The 20,099-nt window shown below is 41.6% G+C and overlaps 2 protein-coding genes across 5 annotated transcripts in view; one reads left to right on the top strand and one right to left on the bottom strand.

Moving 5' to 3' along the window:
• Positions 1-1,990, bottom strand: part of PAQR8 (progestin and adipoQ receptor family member 8) — a 116,794-nt gene extending 114,804 nt beyond the window's left edge. For 3 of the 4 annotated variants that reach the window (XR_006202643.1, XR_006202644.1, XR_006202645.1), the window contains exon 1: positions 1,314-1,990. The gene's annotated coding sequence lies outside the window, so the exon portion shown is untranslated. The remainder of the gene's footprint in view (positions 1-1,313) is intronic. The other variant, XM_042939033.1, reaches the window with a different exon arrangement.
• MCM3 (minichromosome maintenance complex component 3) lies at positions 1,917-20,099 on the top strand. Its single transcript, XM_042939032.1, has 17 exons — positions 1,917-2,254; positions 3,367-3,479; positions 3,902-4,110; positions 4,557-4,687; positions 6,641-6,879; positions 7,355-7,463; positions 8,376-8,529; positions 8,861-8,992; positions 9,566-9,774; positions 10,631-10,805; positions 11,143-11,269; positions 12,060-12,210; positions 14,797-14,937; positions 16,814-16,917; positions 17,442-17,524; positions 17,932-18,001; positions 19,387-20,099. Exons 1-17 carry the CDS (start codon positions 2,177-2,179, stop codon positions 19,583-19,585), a joined length of 2,424 nt encoding a protein of 807 aa, XP_042794966.1. The 5' UTR covers positions 1,917-2,176; the 3' UTR covers positions 19,586-20,099.

Raw genomic sequence — 20,099 nt, 5'->3', positions numbered from 1 at the left:
GCTTAGGTCCCTCAAGGCATAGGGTGGAGAGAATGGCTACAGAGGGCAAGCAAGAATGTGAGCAAAAATGGAAACTATTGATCCACTACTTCATCAGGTTACATGTGCTTCATTCTGAAGAAGTACATTGGCTAAGCTCAAGTAGACTCTATATAAGATGTGTACAAATGCCCCTAACTTTTTTTTTTTTTTTTTTTTTTTTTTTTTAGCAGCAACCTGATTGATTTTTCTTTCTGAATAGTTTGGAGGAGTAGGGAATAATAAATGAAACACTTCCTTTGCTCAAAGATCTACACCCTAATGAATGGGAGAAACACCAATTAAATATCCAAAAGTCTTTCATGACTGAAGATTATGACACTAAAGCAAATAAAGTCTTTATCAAGAAACACAGTATGATTAATTTTAAATGGAATTGTCTTTACACAGTTTCCAAATTTGCCATAGGCTCACGCAATGTTAGAATGGGATAAATTATTAGAAGTTTTCTAATTTCCTCATCTTTTATATGAGGAAACTGAAGCCCACAGAAAAGTGTGTTAGAGTCAAAGATTTGGTTTCATACTCTCACTTCTTTGGATTTTTCCTTTACAAATGAAATTATTTGCTTAATTTGCTTGCTTGAACTAAGCTTCCTGATTCTCGTAGTATTAATTTCAATTTGTTTACAGAGCTGAGAATATCATCAGTACTGCTTTCAATATATTCATAAAATGATAGTTATAATCAGGTGATAAAGGCACTTTTAAATTAATATGGAATTATCTCTTACTATATAATTGCAAACAGGATCCTCATCTAGAATTTCTATTTTTTTAAAAAAAATTTGCCTGTTAATATAAACAAAAGCAAGCAGTCAGATGAGCACCCATTTTCCTTGACTAAGGATCAATGTACCTGCCCACTAGGATGACACCAAACACAAAGATACTATAAATTGTGTAAAAACTAAAACTACATATTTCACATACATATAAATGGCATATATATTTTGTTTAGGCAGACTACACTTAGAATACTTAGCAGGGTACAGTAAGTCCTGAAGACATTTGAGTATACACATAATAAAAATTTATTGAGTCGTACACTTATTAAACATTAAAAACAAAACAAAAAACCTTGGACGTGCAATTGATCTTTTAGTTATTTGTAATTTCAGATTTACTGTATCTTAATTACGACTGATACTTAAAAGAGTGGTTTGAAACACTTTTTTTTTTCTGTTTCTTCTTCGGGTTAATTATCTTTTGGTAAACGAAGTTATTTTAAAACATCTTGTGATCCCCTTATAAGGCGAGAAAGGTTTAACTTACCCATTTGCAAGTAAGAGATGTAGTAATTATGTCCAGACCTTTGTAGAATAACACGCGAGGCCATCTCTAGGTGGGGGGCGGGATACGATACTGAAAATGTTTCTTTCACTTCGCCCTCCTCCGCGGCCTGATGTGTTTATGGGTATTTCAGGCAACGGTAGTCAGAGAGCAAATGCGTCGCTGAACTAAAGAACCTTTCCCAAAGATGCTATTGTTCTATTTCCACCCCACAGATTCTCAAAATCCACTTTGTTTTTTCGGAATTCCACCTGAGGGCAGTTGCTTGGGAAACATATCCAGTACACTTGGTTTAATACATTTAAAAAACGATTTGCTTTAATGTTTTTATCTCCCTGAGTATAAACTCCGATTCTCTGACGTTTCGGCTACTTCCAGTCCAACCGCCAGGCGATTTCCTCACTCAGCGGCAGGTCAAGGAACCTCGACTTGAAAAAAACGCTGCAAAACATCCGGTAAAAGGGGGAAGACTACGACTCCCAGAACGCAGTGCTTTCCGGTCTTGCCCGGCTGCCCAATGACCAGACTTCACGAGCCTCCTCTCGGCCCCATTGGTCAGTTTTCTTGTCAGTGAAGGAAGAAACCGACGGCCCCGGAGGTCACATTTCCCGCCACGGCAAGGCGCAGCTCCGTAAAGCCGAAGAAGAAAAAGTTCTCGATTGGACATTCACTATTTTGGCGTAAGAGGAATCAGCCAATCAGAATGTGAATATCCCCAGAAAAGCCCCGCCCCTTCTCAACGTAGCCTTTGGTGGCGGGAAAAGTTCGGAAGTTTTCGCGCCGGGGCGGGGTCAGCTGGGGACCCTTCGCGCGGGCTTGGAGGTAGCAGTTCCTAGGCGGGGAGCATGGCGGGGACCGTGGTACTGGACGACGTGGAGCTGCGAGAAGCGCAGAGAGATTACCTGGACTTCTTGGATGACGAGGTGAGAAAGGCACGGGGTCGCGAGTCTCTGTTGCTTGGAGCCCCTGGGGACGCTGACGGGCCGAGTTGGGCTATGGCAGATGCCGCTCCACGCCGAGCGGTAGCTGGGCCCCCGGAGCTCCCGAGAGGACTGCTGGGCCTCCGGACTGTTGCGGCCGTACCGGCGCCCTCAGGACCCTTCCATGCCCGATCTAGTAACGTTTCTCCCGGTGGAATCCGTCGTTAGCTTGTCGCCTGTAGGTGCATCCTTGACAGAGCGATCCTGTAATTCTCCTAAGTGCAAATGATAGCGGGGTCTCGCGAAAGGCGACGGGTTTCTTTCAAGTGCACACAAAATAGCAAAGCTTCCTTTGACCTTTTGGAGATCACTCCCTGCTTTCCGAATTTGGAGGGAGTGTGGGGGAAAGAGTGCGTTAGAACGGTAATGACCCGCTACGTTGTAGTTGCGCAGATTCTAATCACTGACTTCCTACGGGGCAGAAAAGATTTCTTCCTAATTTGGCCGCATTCTTTTTCTATGCCACAGGAGATGCAGAGGAAAAGTATTTGGTATGCTGGTAAAGGGGGTTTTGTATGCCATCCATGATTGGAAGCCTTAGAATACTGGTAAAGCATCTTGAAAGATTGATAATACTGTATCTGTAAACAAATAGCGAAGGCTCCCATATCCTTTAGGTCTGGATATGAGAGAACTCTTTCCTATTCTACATACAGCTGATCGAGAAATAAAATCTCTTAATTCCCTACGTAATTCTTAAATGAAAAGTCATTTTGATATGCTAATCTTGTTTTGACGAGATTTTTACTCGTCCTTGTAGACTTATTATGAGCTTGTTTTAATTCCCCATTAAAAGTTGAGAAATGACTGCATACAGAAAAGCTGTAGTTGTCAGTAGAAATAATAGCATGGGCGTTGAGGAAATCATTATAACTCCTGCAATGGCCTTGTAAGGTGTATTTGGAATTTCAGGTAGTGAGTGAAAATGTGGAGAAATTGGGGGTCAGCTGTGCTGCAGAGAATGACCTTTATCTTGCTGTGAGAACTGCGTCTGTTTAAATACCATCTTATATTTGAATTTATGGCTGTTGTGATATGTGGTGGCTGTTTTGTAGGAAGACCAGGGAATTTATCAGAGCAAAGTTCGGGAGCTGATCAGTGACAACCAATACCGGTTGATTGTCAATGTGAATGACCTGCGCAGGAAAAATGAGAAGAGGGCTAACCGGTAAGTGGCAAGGGTTTCCAAGAGGATATCCTGGCTCCGAGTGAGAATGGCTCCCATTTCTTTTCTCCGTATTGGAACAGGCTTCCGAGGAGAGGATCTGGATGAGATGTTTTTGACCCTCATTGCCTTACCACCTATGTTTTTTTCCTTCTTCCCAAAGTGGGTGGTAGGCATTTTCCTCTGGAGAGCTCCCCCTTCCATGTTTAACTGAGTATTATTTCTGGATTGTTGAGAAGTTGAACTAAAGTTCGCCATCAGTTCTGATACAATTTACTGAGTCTTGTAAGATGGCAGGAGAAAGGAGGAGCTAGATTTTCACTTGTTGGCTTGATCATCAAGGAATGTCAACTTTTGTTTTTGAGGGTCAGTTTTTTTTTAATTTTTCTCTCTGCTTAATAATTCTTTCTCTTAACCATCTGCAGCCTCCTGAGCAATGCCTTTGAGGAGCTGGTTGCCTTCCAGCGGGCTTTAAAGGATTTTGTGGCCTCCATTGATGCTACCTATGCCAAGCAGTATGAAGAGTTCTACATAGGATTGGAGGGCAGCTTTGGCTCTAAGCATGTGTCTCCCCGGACTCTCACTTCCTGCTTCCTCAGCTGTGTAGTCTGTGTGGAGGGCATTGTCACTAAGTGTGAGTGGCTTCAAATAGGGGACTAAGGGAATGGAGGTGGGATAGACTTGGGGGGGGGGGCTGGGAAACCAGGAGAGGCTGAGAGGAGCTGGGTAGCATATAGCACTGAACTTACAGGGCGAAACTGGAAGGAGCTGTGAGTGTGCACCATTAGGGGGTCCAGAATGATGAATTCTGCTGAGAGTAGGGGAATCTTGGCAATCTCTTCATTCTAATTCTTAACTCCTATGACTTCTTGGACAGGCTCGGTTATACTTTAGATTTTATACAGATATGTTGATGTTCTACATGTAAATATAAAGATGATTAAATGGTAAGTATTAATGAAGTAGCTTCAACTAGTCAGAAGAGTACAGTATTTGAAGTCATGACAGGCTTGCCTGGGTCAGATTTCACCTCTGTCACTGTCTAGTTGTGTGACTTTCTATGCATGTTTCTATTCCTAGGCTCTCTAGTTCGTCCCAAAGTCGTCCGCAGTGTCCACTACTGCCCTGCTACCAAGAAGACTATAGAGCGACGCTATTCTGATCTCACCAGCCTGGTGGCTTTTCCGTCCAGCTCTGTATATCCTACCAAGGTGAGGGGAATGAATTAATTGGCCTTCTTTGGAGGTTGGAATCAAAGATGTCTGTTTTCATGCAAATAATTGTGTAATGTTTGAAGTCTTCTAGAAGTAAATAAGCTGAAAAGTAAGCATTAACTTAAAGGAAAGATTGGTTGCTAGCCAGAGTTTAATATGGAAAGCCTTCAGTTCTTTTTTTTTTTTTAAATGAATACTCACTTTAGAAAATCTGGCAAATTATGAAAGGGTGGAAAAAAGCCATCAGTCTACATTGATCTTTTAGCAAAGTTATATACAAGTTTATAATCTACTTAAAGTAATATGGGAGAATACTTACACTATATTGCTGCTATGAAATCTTTGCAAATATTTTACTTTGGGTTTGGGAGAAGAATGGCATTGGAAATGGCTGTATTCTTAGTGGTCAGATTGATCTGAATTGAGGACGTTGTGAGACCCTCTATTGAGACAGAAGATGATTAATATTGGGTACTTGATGTCTGAATTCATTCTATCAAGGAATACCTTTCCCTGCTATCAAATAATAAGTGAGAACCACTGCATCCAAAGAATTGTTAAGTTCTGTGGCAGACACAGATATGAATGAGACCCAGTTCTTGTTTTCAACTCAGCTAGTGCAGGAATCTTAAAATAAAACAAGAATGAATATCTTAGAATTGTAGCTGAAGCATACTTTAGAATCCTTTAGTCTGCCTCTAGATGAAATGCTGAGGTTTGGAGAGGTTAAGTGACTTGCATATGGTCTCAGTTAGTGATGACCCTAGAGTAGAATACGTGTCTTTTTACTTTCAGGCCAGTTGGGTTTTCTAAGTCACCCTGCTCTCTTCTTCATTAAGAGCCCTCCTTCTAGAATGTCTTCAGTAACTACTGAGGGAGTAGTCTTCTGTTGATTACTGGGGCCAGGCTTCTTTGCTCAAGACCTGAAATACTTTGGACTCCTGGAGGTCATCTAATGTGGTATTTAAGAACATGGCTTTGGAGTTATACTTGCCTCAAGTCCGGGCCCTGCAATTTCCTGTGTGACTTTGGGGAACTCTTCAGCCTCAGTTTCCTTATTTGTTAAATGTGAAAAATACCTGCTAAATGGAATTGTTGTGATGCTTATATGAGATAATCTCATGAGATGATAGCACAATGCCTTGTACATAGTAAGCACTTAGTAAGTAACAGCCGTTGTGTGTTTAGAAAACTCAAATGGCAAGAAATCAAAGTTTAAAATATTTTCACTGAAGTTTAATATACATACAGGAAAGCTTATAGGAGTTTGCAGCTCAGTGAAATTTCACAAACTGAATATACCTGTAAAATCAGCATCCAGACCAGGAAATTGAGCCTTCCTAACATTCAGAAGTTTTTAAAGGCCCACACTCCCCAAGGCTTAACCCTATCCTGATAGTTAGCTTGCCTGTTTTTATATTTTATCTGAATACTCCCATGTTGGGCTGCCTTTGTTCAATAGATATTTATGAGATTCATCCATGTTGTAAATAGGTGTATTTTATACATTTTCATTGCTGTATAGTGTTCATTTGTGTGGATATGCCACATTTATTTAACGATTCTGTTGATGGCATTTGGATATTTTCTAATTTGGGGCTATTAAGAATAATACTGCTGTGAACATTGTAGTATGTGGCTTTGGGCAAATGTTTCTGTCAGGTATGACCTAGGAGTGGAAATATTGCATCATAGTAAAGGGGAAATAAGAATCTTAATTTAGATGTTAATATAGCCATGATTCCTTCAGACTGTAGTTGTCCCTCCCATTAAATGATTTGTTACTAGAACAGATGGGAATAGAAAAAGCTAGAGAAGACATTTGGCTTGTTTTGTTCCTAAATACTAAAATCTCTGGTCATTTTCAAATTGTATTTGTTTCCTATAAAAAATGAGTATCGCATTTTTAAGACCAGGATGAGATAATGCTTTTCTGTGTGTCTTTTTCAGGATGAGGAAAACAATCCCCTTGAGACAGAATATGGCCTTTCTGTCTACAAGGACCACCAGACCATCACCATCCAGGAGATGCCGGAGAAGGCCCCCGCTGGCCAACTCCCCCGTTCTGTGGATGTCATTCTGGATGATGACTTGGTAGATAAAGTGAAGCCTGGTGATCGAGTCCAGGTGGTAGGGACCTACCGTTGCCTTCCTGGAAAGAAGGGAGGCTATACTTCAGGGACCTTCAGGTAAAGGGGCAGTTGTGAGATATTTGACTGCTGGCAGCTTACATTTCTTGTAGTATTCTTGAACCAGTTTGCCATATTCTGGAGTGTCACGTCAGACAGGTAGAGCAGCCTACCTGCCTGGGAGATGGGATGCCTCCTCTCCATCAAATAAAATTGATAATACTATCTTATGCTAAAAGTGGGAGTTATTGGGAACATGGTTCCAGCCTCATGGCTTACCTGGGAGAGTTTCTCACATATTCCCACCTCCTTCTCATCCACACTTCTGTCTGAAGCTCTGTGGGGCAGCAAAGAATAAATTCCTGAGGTGAAGAATCATTGGCATATTTGTGTCACAGACTAAGAGAGACTCGATTGTTGAATTCAGAACAACTTGTCTTTTTCTCTTTTTTCCTTTATTTTTTTTTCAACATGCTGTTGACTCTGATGTTAAGAATTGAAAACAGCAGGCTCCCTCTTACTCTCTTTGTCCCAGGACTATCCTGATTGCCTGTAACGTGAAGCAAATGAGCAAGGATGTTCAGCCTTCATTCTCTGCTGAGGATATAGCCAAGATCAAGAAGTTCAGTAAAACTCGTTCCAAGGTCTGAGCATCCTTTAGGGATCTGAGGGTGGGGATGGATTTGTTAGGGTTGTGTTTGGCCATGGGCCACCTTTCATCTTTGTACTGGATCAGGAGGAAGGTTTTCCTTTGAAGTATGTGGTGTTAGTTTTTAGTTTTGACCCAGTCAGCAGGTAAACAGGTGTTTTTGCTGTTTAATATTTCTGTTGTGTTACCTGCTGGGCTGCTGAGTGAACCTAATACAAATACTAGAATTAAAGAATATCAATGTACCAATGAGTACATTAGAATTGAAGAAAATGTAGTTGACCCTTGAACAACACGAGTTTGAACTATGTGGGTTTACTTACTTGTGGGTGTTTTCCGATAAATACAAGTACTGTAAATGTATTGCTCTTCCTTTAGATTTTCTTAATGGCTTTTTCCTTTCTCTAGCTAAATAGAGCATAGAATACATATCATATACAAAAATGTATTCATTGACTCATTTTATGTTCTTGGTAAGGCTTTACCCCAAGAGTAGGGTATTAGTAAAGGTTTTGGAATCAAAAGTTATGCGTGATTTTCCACTGCGTAAGGGGGTTGGCACCGCTAACCTCTGCATTGCTCAAGGATCATCTGTGTATGCCTGTGTAATAAAGGTCACTGGAAGCACAATACACATTCTTATTAAACCTAACATGTTGGGAACCTGGAAATGCTTTTTTTCTTAAATATTAAACCCCTAAGCAAGTTTTGGAATCCAGGCTTTCTCTGTATCTGTTCTGATAATGGTCTGATCAGTATGATTTGTCTTAAAATCTTACAGTTAGAAACAGTGTCTATATTTGCAGGTTTCTTCAAGTATTTTTATAGATTAAAGCATAAAGTGGAGCTCAGCAAAACCCCACTGAACCTCACCAGGCTTTTCACACCTTTGGTTATTCCTCTATAGGATATCTTTGACCAGCTGGCCAGGTCATTGGCCCCTAGCATCCATGGGCATGACTATGTTAAGAAAGCCATTCTCTGCTTGCTCTTGGGAGGGGTGGAACGAGACCTAGAAAATGGCAGCCACATCCGTGGGGACATCAATATTCTCCTAATCGGTATGGCATTGGGGATTTGCTTTAGACTCTCAGTCTTCTCTTGTGGAGTGTGGTTGTGGGAATCTATAGTCTGTAAGATTATGTATTTTCTACGTAGTGTATTTTGGTTCTATCAAAGGGCAAAAGTCTTTTCTTAATATTATTCTCATTTTTGGGGTTCCTGATGTATAATATCTAAAATATATTCTTCCATGAATGGTGAAGGGAAAGTGAAAGGGATACTATTAACAACCAATTACTATAAATTTCTGTTATGCTCTTGGCAGAACTTGCTGGGCAGTGGGAGGAGTTTCCTAGCAAGTCACCACTACCCTCCTCCCCCAAATTACAGGGGACCCATCGGTTGCCAAGTCTCAGCTTCTACGCTATGTGCTGTGTACTGCGCCCCGGGCTATCCCCACCACTGGCCGGGGTTCCTCTGGAGTGGGTCTGACAGCCGCTGTCACCACAGACCAGGAAACTGGTAAGGGTATAAAGGTCTTTGGCAAAGGTCCAGCAGTGAGATCAAGCATAGATTCTTTGAGTTTGCTCTCGGCACTGGCCTATGTTGAGAAGATACACTTGAAAGGTTAGTTTGAGCCCGATCGTAGAGGACTTAGTAGCCTCTGGTAACAGTGGCTGAATTATTTACGTCTTTGGGTGACCCTCTATTGACAAGAATGTCTTCAGTTTTTGAAGGAGAAGGCTTTGCAAATTGGGAGATAAAAATGAAGATTGTGCTATTTTATAAATTAGAGGAAGGGATTTGAAGACTAGTGAAAAGAGAGCAGAGCTCTAGTTGGGGAATCACATGAGGATGAAGATAAAGAGAGAATCCATGAGTAAAGTTTGTTGGAGGCTGGCTGCTGAGGGATCATACAGATTAGACCTTAAAAGGTTGACCCACCACGGTTTTTCTCTAAGACTCTAGGAACTTAACAGCTCTTCACTGTGTTCTCATGAGTGACAGTGAGTGCTTAGGAAGGAGATTGAAGTCTCTCCCCTCATCCCCTCCAACCTGGATAGTAGCACATATCTTTACCTCCTCATTTCCCAGGGGAACGCCGTCTGGAAGCGGGAGCCATGGTCCTTGCTGATCGAGGTGTGGTTTGTATCGATGAATTTGACAAGATGTCCGACATGGACCGCACGGCCATCCACGAAGTGATGGAGCAGGGTCGAGTCACCATCGCCAAAGCTGGCATCCATGCTCGGCTGAATGCCCGCTGTAGTGTTTTGGCAGCTGCCAACCCCGTCTATGGCAGGGTGAGTGGAATTAGGCACTTTACTGTTGTCCTCACCTTGGTTTGGTTTTGCTGAGTAACTGGGTCATGAAGTTTATTCTCAATGCTCCAGGGAAATAATAGGCCAAAGACTAAAGGAAGCTCATCCATCGCTTTGCTGCTGTCTTTGATATAGGGCAGTGGTTCTTCACCTTTTCATACACATCAGAATACCCTGGAAAGTTACTTTTAACAATAACTTTAGAAATACAGACAAGAAAACAAAAGTGACCTGCAGTCTCACAGCCCAGTAGCTTGAATTGGCATTACAACCAAAGTACTACATGCAGATGATAGGATATATAAACAGAACAGAGAGTACGATATGGACATTAAAAGCCTTTTCTCTCCTATCCCTTTCCCAGGAGATAATCACTAACAGCTCTTGAGGGTTTCGGGAAACAACTTAAGCATGTACCAACAGCTACATGATCTCCTTGTTAACAAATTAGTCTGTTTATCTTTGTTTTTTACTATGATGATGATGTGCTAATGTGTAATCTTTTATATTTATCCATCTTGGCGTTTGCTGAATTTGGCCTTTATTTTTTCTTTCTTTCTTTTTAGTAGCTATCTTATTATACTTCATTGTATGGATTTATAGTAATTTGTTTAACTAGTGTCCTTTTGATGGGCATTTGGCGTTTTCCCTTTTTCCTCTTGCTATTATGAAATAAAATTGCAATGAATATCCCTTTCTGTGTATTTTGTTACACATTTGGAAATCTATCTGTATGATAAATACCTAGTAACAGAATCATTAATAACTTTAATTAGTCTCCTTGTGCTTTCTTCCCATTGATGTCGCCTCCACTTTCCTTTTTCCTTATGTTCTGTAGTATGATCAGTACAAGACCCCTATGGAGAACATTGGGCTGCAGGACTCACTGCTGTCCCGATTTGACTTACTCTTCATCATGCTGGATCAGATGGATCCTGAGCAGGATCGAGAGATCTCAGACCATGTCCTTAGGATGCACCGTTACAGGGCGCCCGGGGAGCAGGATGGTGATGGTGAGGTCATGAGAAGAGTAAGATGGACTAATGGAAGGGAACCTAAACTGACGCTGTTATCTCAGGCCTGGGCCAGATGGTGGGAGGTGTTTCTGTTTCTGAGTTGATGTTGAACCCTTGTCTGCCTGGCCACTCCCTTCTTGTTCACTGGAAGTTACCCTGAGGTGTGTCTTTTGTCAGTTTTGTCTGGGAACACTTGAGCATGTGTGAGCCAGGTGGTCCCACCTTTCTTATTTGTGGGCTCCGCATGTCTCTGTCTATCTTTGCTTTGTTAGTCTTCTCTATCTTCAGAAGAAGCAATTTCTTACTCTCTTCTCCCCCAACTTGGGTTTTCTAGCTATGCCTTTGGGTAGTGCCGTGGATATCCTGGCCACAGATGATCCCAATCTTAACCAGGAGGACCAGCAGGACACCCAGATTTATGAGAAGCATGACAACCTTCTGCATGGGACCAAGAAGAAAAAGTGAGCGGTCTTCATGTTTCTCCCTTGAGGGAACCTGAGATTTATGTCATATTAACACGTTTTTATGTGCTGCCCAGGCAGGATCATGCTTGGATTATAATGCTGTGGGCCTGTTTTCTGGATCCCACACATATACCCGTTTTTCTGGCTAGTTGCTTTATGTTTGTGGTGATTAGGCTTAGTTCTGATGTTTTCTTAAAATGGAAGACTTTGACCACATGCCCAATGAATGGTGGGTGTTTCACGTCATCCTCATATATGAAGTACTATACAAATCATGTAGCTATTTGTGACAAATTTATGTTGAAGGGGCAGTAGATAGCAAGCACTGGGTGCTGTGCAGGTGGATTTGGATAAAGGAGACTAGGGATCAAGTGCTCAACACATGAAATGCGAGATCTTATACCTCTGCTTTGGGCCGTGGTACGGTAGGATGCGTATAGTTTTCAAGCCTGTTCATTTAAGAACATGGAATTCGGAGTCAGAAAACTGAATTTGAGTCCATTTAAGCTACTCTGAGCCATAGTTTTTACCTAGGACAAATAATACCTAAACTTCACCTGTACTATTTACCTTACAAATAATACCTAAGTAAGTAGTAGCCACACAATTCAGGAAAGATATATGAAAGGGTCTTGTACACATTCTATATAAATGGGATTTATGATAACGTATTCTAGATTGCATCTCTACTACTTGTCCTTGACTTCTCTGAGGAGAGGCCAAGTCCCTATCCCAGCCAGTTGCCAAGGTGTGGCAAAGACGTAGAATTCACTGTGTGTGTGTCCAGGGAGAAGATGGTGAGTGCAGCTTTCATGAGGAAGTACATCCATGTGGCCAAAATCATCAAGCCCGTCCTAACTCAGGAGTCAGCTGCCTACATTGCAGAAGAGTATTCACGCCTGCGCAGTCAAGACAGCATGAGCTCAGACACTGCCAGGGTGAGTCCCCACAGGGAAGATGGAGCTGGGAATTCCTTAAGTAGAAGGCTGGGGAGTCCCAGTTATCTGGGAGGTCTGAAAACATTTTAACTTAGTGACTCCTTATCTTTTTCTGGTCTGAAGGGCTTCCTGTTATACAATTCTTATCATTTCCTTTTATAAGGGAAAATGAAGTGAGAATGCCAGAGATGCCTGTATCTCATTGGTTCAGATGACATTGGCCTCCAGAAGCTACAATTCATTCAGCAAACATAAGGAGCAACTTTTGGGAACTGAACTGGTGTTTGTTCTTACATATAGGGTTAAGATAGGAAGAGCTATCCTCAAAGAGCTCAGATCTGGGATGGGGAGGCAGGAAGGTAGATGGAAAGATCATATGTGCATATATATAGGTATATGCCACAGTGTGGTACCTAAAAGGGAATGAATGTGAAAGATGATTGGAGTATAGATGAAGAAGCTATTAGTTTTTCCTTTAGACTTTGTAGAAAGGAATGAGTGTGAGGGAAGACGCTGTGATATTTGAGCAGGACTTCGGCAGATGATTAATTGGACAACCATGGTGATTATCCAAAGCTATTTCTAGAAATCTACCTGTGAATTTATCTGAATTTCATGGGGCATTGTAAGGATTTCAAAGCAGAAAGACCCAAGTCCAAGACCATTATTATGTGGTATAGACTTTTGGGTTTAGAAACGATTCCAAATCACTTATTCCAGCCTCGCACATAGACAGGCATTCCATCGTCTGGAATTTCTGCTAAGACTTCCTTGACACCTCCAGTGGCTGCATGCCTGGTACATCATTCTTAGAATATTCTTCTATTTATTGGGCTTGAACCTGCTTCCCCATGATGTAGACCTGTGGGTCTTAATTTTGTTTTCTAGTGATTGTGTATGACTTGTCTTCTTCAGATTAAGCACCCCCTTTTCTTTTTAATTGTTTCTCTCATCATGTGAACGTGTTCCAGTGTGTCAGAAGCCCTCTCACTGAGTGTAATATGCTATTTTAGTTGTGGTCTTAGTAGGTCTGGTAAATCTCTCGATTTGGATTCTGTAGTTCTGCTAATGCGGACTAGGATTTTACTCACTTTTTAGGTTATTCAAGAATTAGAGCTTTTAATGGAATGTGTAACCTCCAAACTCTGGTTTAACGGCTTCTAAACCATTAAAAGATTTGGTGAATTTATTTAAAAGTGAATATATTTGTTTTTGAACGTGGGATGGGGTATAAATGATAATTTGGGATGCTTAGAAGTAGACGTGACCAGCTCCATCACTGAAGGATCATACAGTGGGAAATGTGGGCGTGCGACATAGAGAACTAGCTCTATGTTCTGATTCCAAGTCTTCAGCCAATTTTTTGGCCTTTCACAAATCCATTCACTCTCAGGTTGTGAGTTTTTTGTTTTTTGGGTTTTTTTTTATCCAAAAAATGAGAAGGCCAGGAGTGCCTGGGTGGCTCAGTTGGTTAAGCATCCGACTTTGGCTCAGGTCACAATCTCACGGCTTGTGGGTATGAGCCCCGCATCGAGCTCCGTGCTGACACCTTGGAGCCTGGAGCCTGCTTTGGATTCTGTGTCTCCCTCTTTCTCTGCCCCTTCCCTGCTTGCACTGTCTCCCTTTCTCTCAAAAATAAAAAAATAAACATTAAAAAAAAAAAAATGAGAAGTCTAGGTAATGTCAGGGATGCTTAACTGGCACATCAGAATCCCCTGAAACTGAAAAAGTATACATGACCAGTCCTAAACACAGACATTCTGACTCATTAGTCCAGAGATACCATTTAGCCAATAGTATTTAAAAAAGAAGCACGCCAGTTTGGTGTGCACCCACGCCCATGAGAACCACTTGATGGGAGCGTGCCAGAATGCTCCTCCTCTGGACTTGAATTTACCCTACGTTAAAAATTTGTCCTCAGGGGTGCCTGGGAGGCTCAGTTGGTTAAGTATCCAACTTTGGCTCAGATCTCCTGATCTCATGGTTTGTGAGTTTGAGCCCCACATCAGGCTCTATGTTGACACCTTGGAGCCTGGAGTCTGCTTCAGATTCTGTGTCTCCCTTCTCTCTGCCCCTCCCCTGCTTGTATTCTGTCTGTCTCAAAAATAAATAAACATTAAAAAAAAAAATTTCCTCCCCTGCCTTAGTGTGACCTTGCACAAGTTACCTAAAGCCCTGAGTTCCATTTTCCTCATCTATAAAACTTGGAGAAGTTATTGAGAATATTAAATGATGCAGTTGATACAAAAAGCAAAGCTCTTACAGCATCGCAGGCTGGAAGTGAAGGATTATCATTCTTCTTTCATTATTGTAGTCTCTTTAGCCTTTTCTCTTTCCGTCTATAAGATGTCTCATTTTTTTCTTCCCTGTTCACCTACTCTTTTCTCCTTCAACACTCGTATCTCCTTGGTTATTTTTATCTTTCCGAATTTTATAAGGTGTTTATGTAGAATACAGAGCTCTGAATCCTTGCTTGTACTTCCTAGAGTCATCCTGGTAGTATATTCATCCTTTTCTGTGCAGTGGGAATGACAGGCATGCCTAAGGAATTCTAGACAAATAATCCTCCCTTGTTTTCTTCCCCAGACATCACCAGTTACAGCCCGGACCCTGGAAACTCTGATTCGCTTGGCCACAGCCCATGCCAAGGCCCGCATGAGCAAGACTGTGGACCTGCAGGATGCAGAGGAAGCTGTAGAGTTGGTCCAGTATGCTTACTTCAAGAAGGTGAGGGTTCAGATGCTTGAGAACTTCTTCTGGGTAAATGTTGGTACTTAGGCTGCCCAGCTCTCCATGGCTGACACCTGCATTTAGGTCACCAATGGAAAGCAACATTTAACTGAATGTGAGAACCAACTGGAAAGCTTTAAAATACTGATGCCAGAGCCTCTAGAGGCCCCAGAGATGATGATTTAATTGATGTGCTACACCATCAAGAGATTGCTTCTCTGCCTACTCATACTTCCTTTATCTCTTAAAAAAGTAGATGTTTCCAAAGGATTGACTTTGATGATCTTCCTCTTCCCTTTATACCTTTTCCCTTGCCAGTTTCTTGAAGTATCCCATTGGTATCTCAAAAACTCGCATCAGAAGTTGAACCTTCACGCTCTTAGGTGGAACTTGAGAAACTTAACAGAAGACCTTGGGGGAAGAGAAGGGGGAAAATAGTTACAAACAGAGAAGGAGGGAGGCAAACCAGAAGAGACTCTTAAATACAGAGAAGAAACTGAGAGTTGATGGGGGAGGGGGGGAGGTGGTGCACAGGGGAGAGGGGAAAATGGGTGATGGGCATTGAGGAGGGCACTTGGGATGAGCACTGGGTATTGTATGTAAGCATGAATCACAGGAATCTACCCCCAAAACCAAGAGCACACTGTATACACTGTATGTTAGCCAATTTGACAATAAATTATATTAAATAAACAAACAAATAAGCAAACTTAAAAAAAGGAATATCTTACATGTTTATAGCATAAGTTACATACATTCAATACATATTCGGACATTCAATGCAGATTTGGCTCCTGAAAGGAAACCATAATCCTTCTCTCTTGCGTAATTTCCTGGAAGGCTTTCTCCCAAACTTCAGGATGGTTTCTTACCTCCATGTAGGAACACCACAGGCTTTCAGTGACCTTTCAGATGACAGGCTTCAATGGGTGTCCCACCCCACAAGGATATCAGCCCAGTGGGATAATACAGTGTGTCATACAGGTTATGCCCAAAGAGCCAGCACACTGCCGGCATGTACTAGAAAACTCCATGGCCTAAGTTTTCTGTTCAGAAAAAGTTAAAGAAAAAGAAATGTAGTAGTTACACTATTACATATAAGTCACTGGTTGGTGCTGCAAAAGATATCCAAACTCAGTACAGTGCTGGCACTCAAAAAGTTGACAGTGTAATACTGGGAATTCAAATACATTTCAATTGAAATATAAAACTGACTGGGTGCCTTCTAGGGGCCAGGCACTTCTAGATGGTTGGGATACAGTAAATAGATATGGAGAGACATGGAGCCTCCTCATAGCTCTTAAAAAAAAAAAAGTTGAACTGTCAAACTTGCCTCTTATTCCGTCTCTCAATTTCTGCTTGTGACATTTTGTTTATGTCATTTTAGACACCAAGACTTGAAGCCTTGCCTGACTTCCTTTTCCTCGTTGCCCACCTCCTTTCCACTTTAGTGAATTATAGCACTCTGGGCTTTAATCGTGGGTCCATAAGCTTTTCCTGGTTTACTCTTTTTGCTAGGGTGGGAGTTGTCTTAAATTTAAATTAAACACCTGATCTGTAAAGAAATGAATTGTTTTCCACTTAACTATTATTGGCCAGCCTTTTTTTTTTTTCATTTATTTCTTTGTACTGTAAACACTCATTAAGTACCTCCTATGTGAAAGGCATTGAACATACTTCTCAGCATTTAAAGATAGGTAACAGCCTATTCCTGTGCCCCTGGTCCTGGGACTCAGGGGCAAAAGAGGCTTAGTCCTTAGACATGGAAGTTTTTCCTGCTGATAGTGTAGAAGGGACTCTTATTCAGAGTTTTTTATTCAGTTTCCCAGAATCAGTGACCCTTCCCACCCACCTGTGCTTGGCTTGGTCTTAGGTTTTAGAGAAGGAGAAGAAACGTAAGAAGCGAAATGAGGATGAATCAGAGACAGATGATGAAGAGGAGAAAAGCCAGGAGGACCAAGAGCAGAAGAGGAAGAGGTAAGGCGGAGCAAAGAGAAATGAGATAAAGACTGCAGTTAGGGCTGGGGAGAGGGGTGGAGGTGGATCATGTACTGCTGGTTGACATCAAGGTTTTAGGGAAAGGGTGCCTAGATCTGCAGGGTTGGAAGCCAGAGATAACCTAGGCAGAGAGTGAGCAGGCCCCTCTGTTGTCTTTGGTACGGTGCTTTTGACCTCTTTCCTGCTAAAGCTAAGTACCAGGAACACTAACTCACTTGGGTTTTTGAGCATGTCTTTCAAAATCCTTTCCTCACGATTACTTTTTCCTCTCATGCCTGTGGTTGAATTTATAAGGGCGTGTAAGAGAGAAGAGCATTGGGAAGCAGGGCCTGTTTGTGTTCCAGTTCGGAGGCTTTTGATCTCTTAAGAAAAAGTAGCAGTTTGTACAGGCCTGGGCCTAGTGTTTCACTTTGATTGTAGGTAGTTCTAGTTCTTTTTCTCTGGTCGGAGGCACAGGATGGATTTCCCCAAAGCCTTTCTCTTAATTGCTATGGGTATTTTAGGAGGAAAACTCGTCACTCCGATGCCAAGGATGGGGGCTATGACCCCTATGACTTCAGTGACACAGAGGAGGAAATGCCTCAAGGTGAGTGAGTGTCCCCTATTAAGAGGTGGTTCCTTTGCTGACTTTAGTTGCTCTGTGTACTGCATTATCTCGTGGGTTCCCATTTGGTTTCCTGCTCAGGGCCTTGTGTCCAAGACGTTTGTCCTAAGAGAACTTAGGGAAATCCAGTCAAAACATTGGAAACTGGGCCCAGTTTGCTCAGTAGTTTGCTTCTTTGAGCTGTGCTTTTTGCCAAGCCTGGCTTAAGTATCCCAGACAATGTATGAGATGTCTGACCCCTTTACCCTGGCTGGCCCCTTAAGAACCTTAGGAAATGAGTATTTGGCAGACTTAGTGAGGTGTGGCGAGTGGGGATTACTTGTCTAATGTCTGTGGAAATGGCTTCATCTGTTGTCTTCCTGTTATCTGCAACCATTTATCCTCTAAAGTGCATACTCCAAAGACTGCAGACTCACAGGAGACCAAGGAGTCCCAGAAGGTGGAATTGAGTGAATCCAGGTGAGTAGGAAAGTGAATGCCACATGTCCTTGAGGCAAGGACTTCTTTTCTGGGGAGAGAGTGTGAAACAAGCTGGTTATCAGCAGAGCTCAAAATTGTAGGCCCAATGATTTTTAGAACATTTTATATTCTAATTATAATTTCAAACTTTAAAAAAGTTGCAGAAATAGTGTAAAGAACTCCTTTATACCCTTTGCCCAGAATCCCCTGTTGTTTACATTTTATCATTTGCTTTATAAACGGTGCTCTATGAGAATTTTAAATATAGTGTCCTTGGGAGGTCAGGAAGGAGGAGAGTCTTGAAGCAAGAACAAAATTTTTGTCTTACTATAACCTTGGGTTCTTTTCAATAGGATACAGACACACATTTTTCTTTATTGAATTGTCGTTATTTGCTTTGGGATGAGGAATTGTTACCACTAGAGGTTCAGAAACAGTTTTATATATCTATTTTTATGTTTACTGGACACCAAAGAAAATCTATGATTATGGTTTGCTTTTTTTCTTTTAATAACTTAAGCACACAACAATATATTGACTGAAGACAATATGAAAACATTGAAAGGTATTTAGGAAAAAACATTAAAATCAATTGCAGTTTCATCTCCCAAAGACAACCATTGAAATATACATACGTACATATATATATATATATATATATATATATATATATATATATATATATATTTTTTTTTTTTTTTTTTTTAAGTAAGTAATCTCTACACCCCATGTGGGACTGAAACCTGTGACCCCAAAGTCAAGAGTTGCACACTCTTCCGACTGAGCCAGCCAGGTGCCCTTGAACTGTATTTTAAAACACGTTCTCAGGAGCTTATATAGATTTTCTTTTTCTTTTTTTTTTTTAAGTTTATTTATTATTTTGAGAGAGAGCACATGTATGCATGTGCGAGGAGGGGCAGAGAGAGGGAGAGACAGAGAATCCCAAGCTGAAAGTGCGGAGCCCAACATGGGTTTGAATCCACAAACCCTGTTGTGAGATCATGACCTGAGCCAAAACCAAGAGTTGAACACTTGACTGACTGAGCCATCCAGGCGCCGCTAGATTTTCTTTTTTAATGACTATAGTGTGGATATATGAATTTATTTGCATTTGGACATAATGATGGACACTTATGTAAAGCAGTTCTGTAAAACTGCTGTTGACAGTAAAACATTCTTATATTTATATATCACTGTGTACTCATGGAAGTGTAGTTGTAAGGTTAATTTCTAGAAATGGACTCCTGTGGTCAGAGGATATATACTTAAAAATGCTCAGGCAGCTCTATAATAGAGGGAGTATTGGGGGATACCTGTACTGTGTTAACACTTAAGAGCATTTGGGCTTGTTTACTTCTTCACCCATCTTTTCCTGACTTGGGCAGGTTGAAGGAATTCAAGGTGGCCCTCTTAGATGTGTTCCGGGAAGCTCATGCCCAGTCGGTGGGCATGAATCGCCTCACAGAATCCATCAACCGGGACAAAGAAGAGCCTTTCTCTTCAGCAGAGATCCAGGCTGCGCTGAGCAAGATGCAGGATGACAACCAGGTCATGGTTTCTGAGGGCATCATCTTCCTCATCTAAGGAGGCCTCATCTCTGAACTTTGGGGTTCTGCCAAGGAAGTTTCTTCCATATTTCCTCTCCCCGCCAATCTTTCATTCCCCGGATAACGGTGTTAATTGAATTGAAGTTGAGGGATATGTGACAAAGCTGCCATAGGGTAAAGAGAAGAAAGTGGGCAAGGACTAAGACTGTTGCATGTGCATTCATTCATTCATCCATTGATTCATTCTCTCCATCTCCTACCCAGAACAAACCAAGCCATTGTTGGCTATAAATAACATATAACCTCTGAGAATCTGGGGGTGTTGGACCACAGCTGGTTTTTGTTCATCCTTTCTGTGTTTGTTAGCTGTTTTTCTCTCTGAGCACATTGGTCTAGAACAGGCTTTGAGAGGTTCTGTGCTGGTAGAGTGAAGCTCTGAGGCAAGTCATGAAGGCCAAGAAAACTTTCTCTGCTGTAGCACCAGTTAAGACTAATACATGCTTCTGACCCAAATATCTAGGACATTGAATAAACTTAACTATTTTTTTTTT

Source organism: Panthera leo, chromosome B2, assembly GCF_018350215.1.
Source record: "Panthera leo isolate Ple1 chromosome B2, P.leo_Ple1_pat1.1, whole genome shotgun sequence".
Lineage (NCBI taxonomy): Eukaryota > Metazoa > Chordata > Mammalia > Carnivora > Felidae > Panthera > Panthera leo.
The sequence above is the reverse complement of the archived record's forward strand: the minus strand, read 5'-3'. Positions and strand labels throughout refer to the sequence as shown.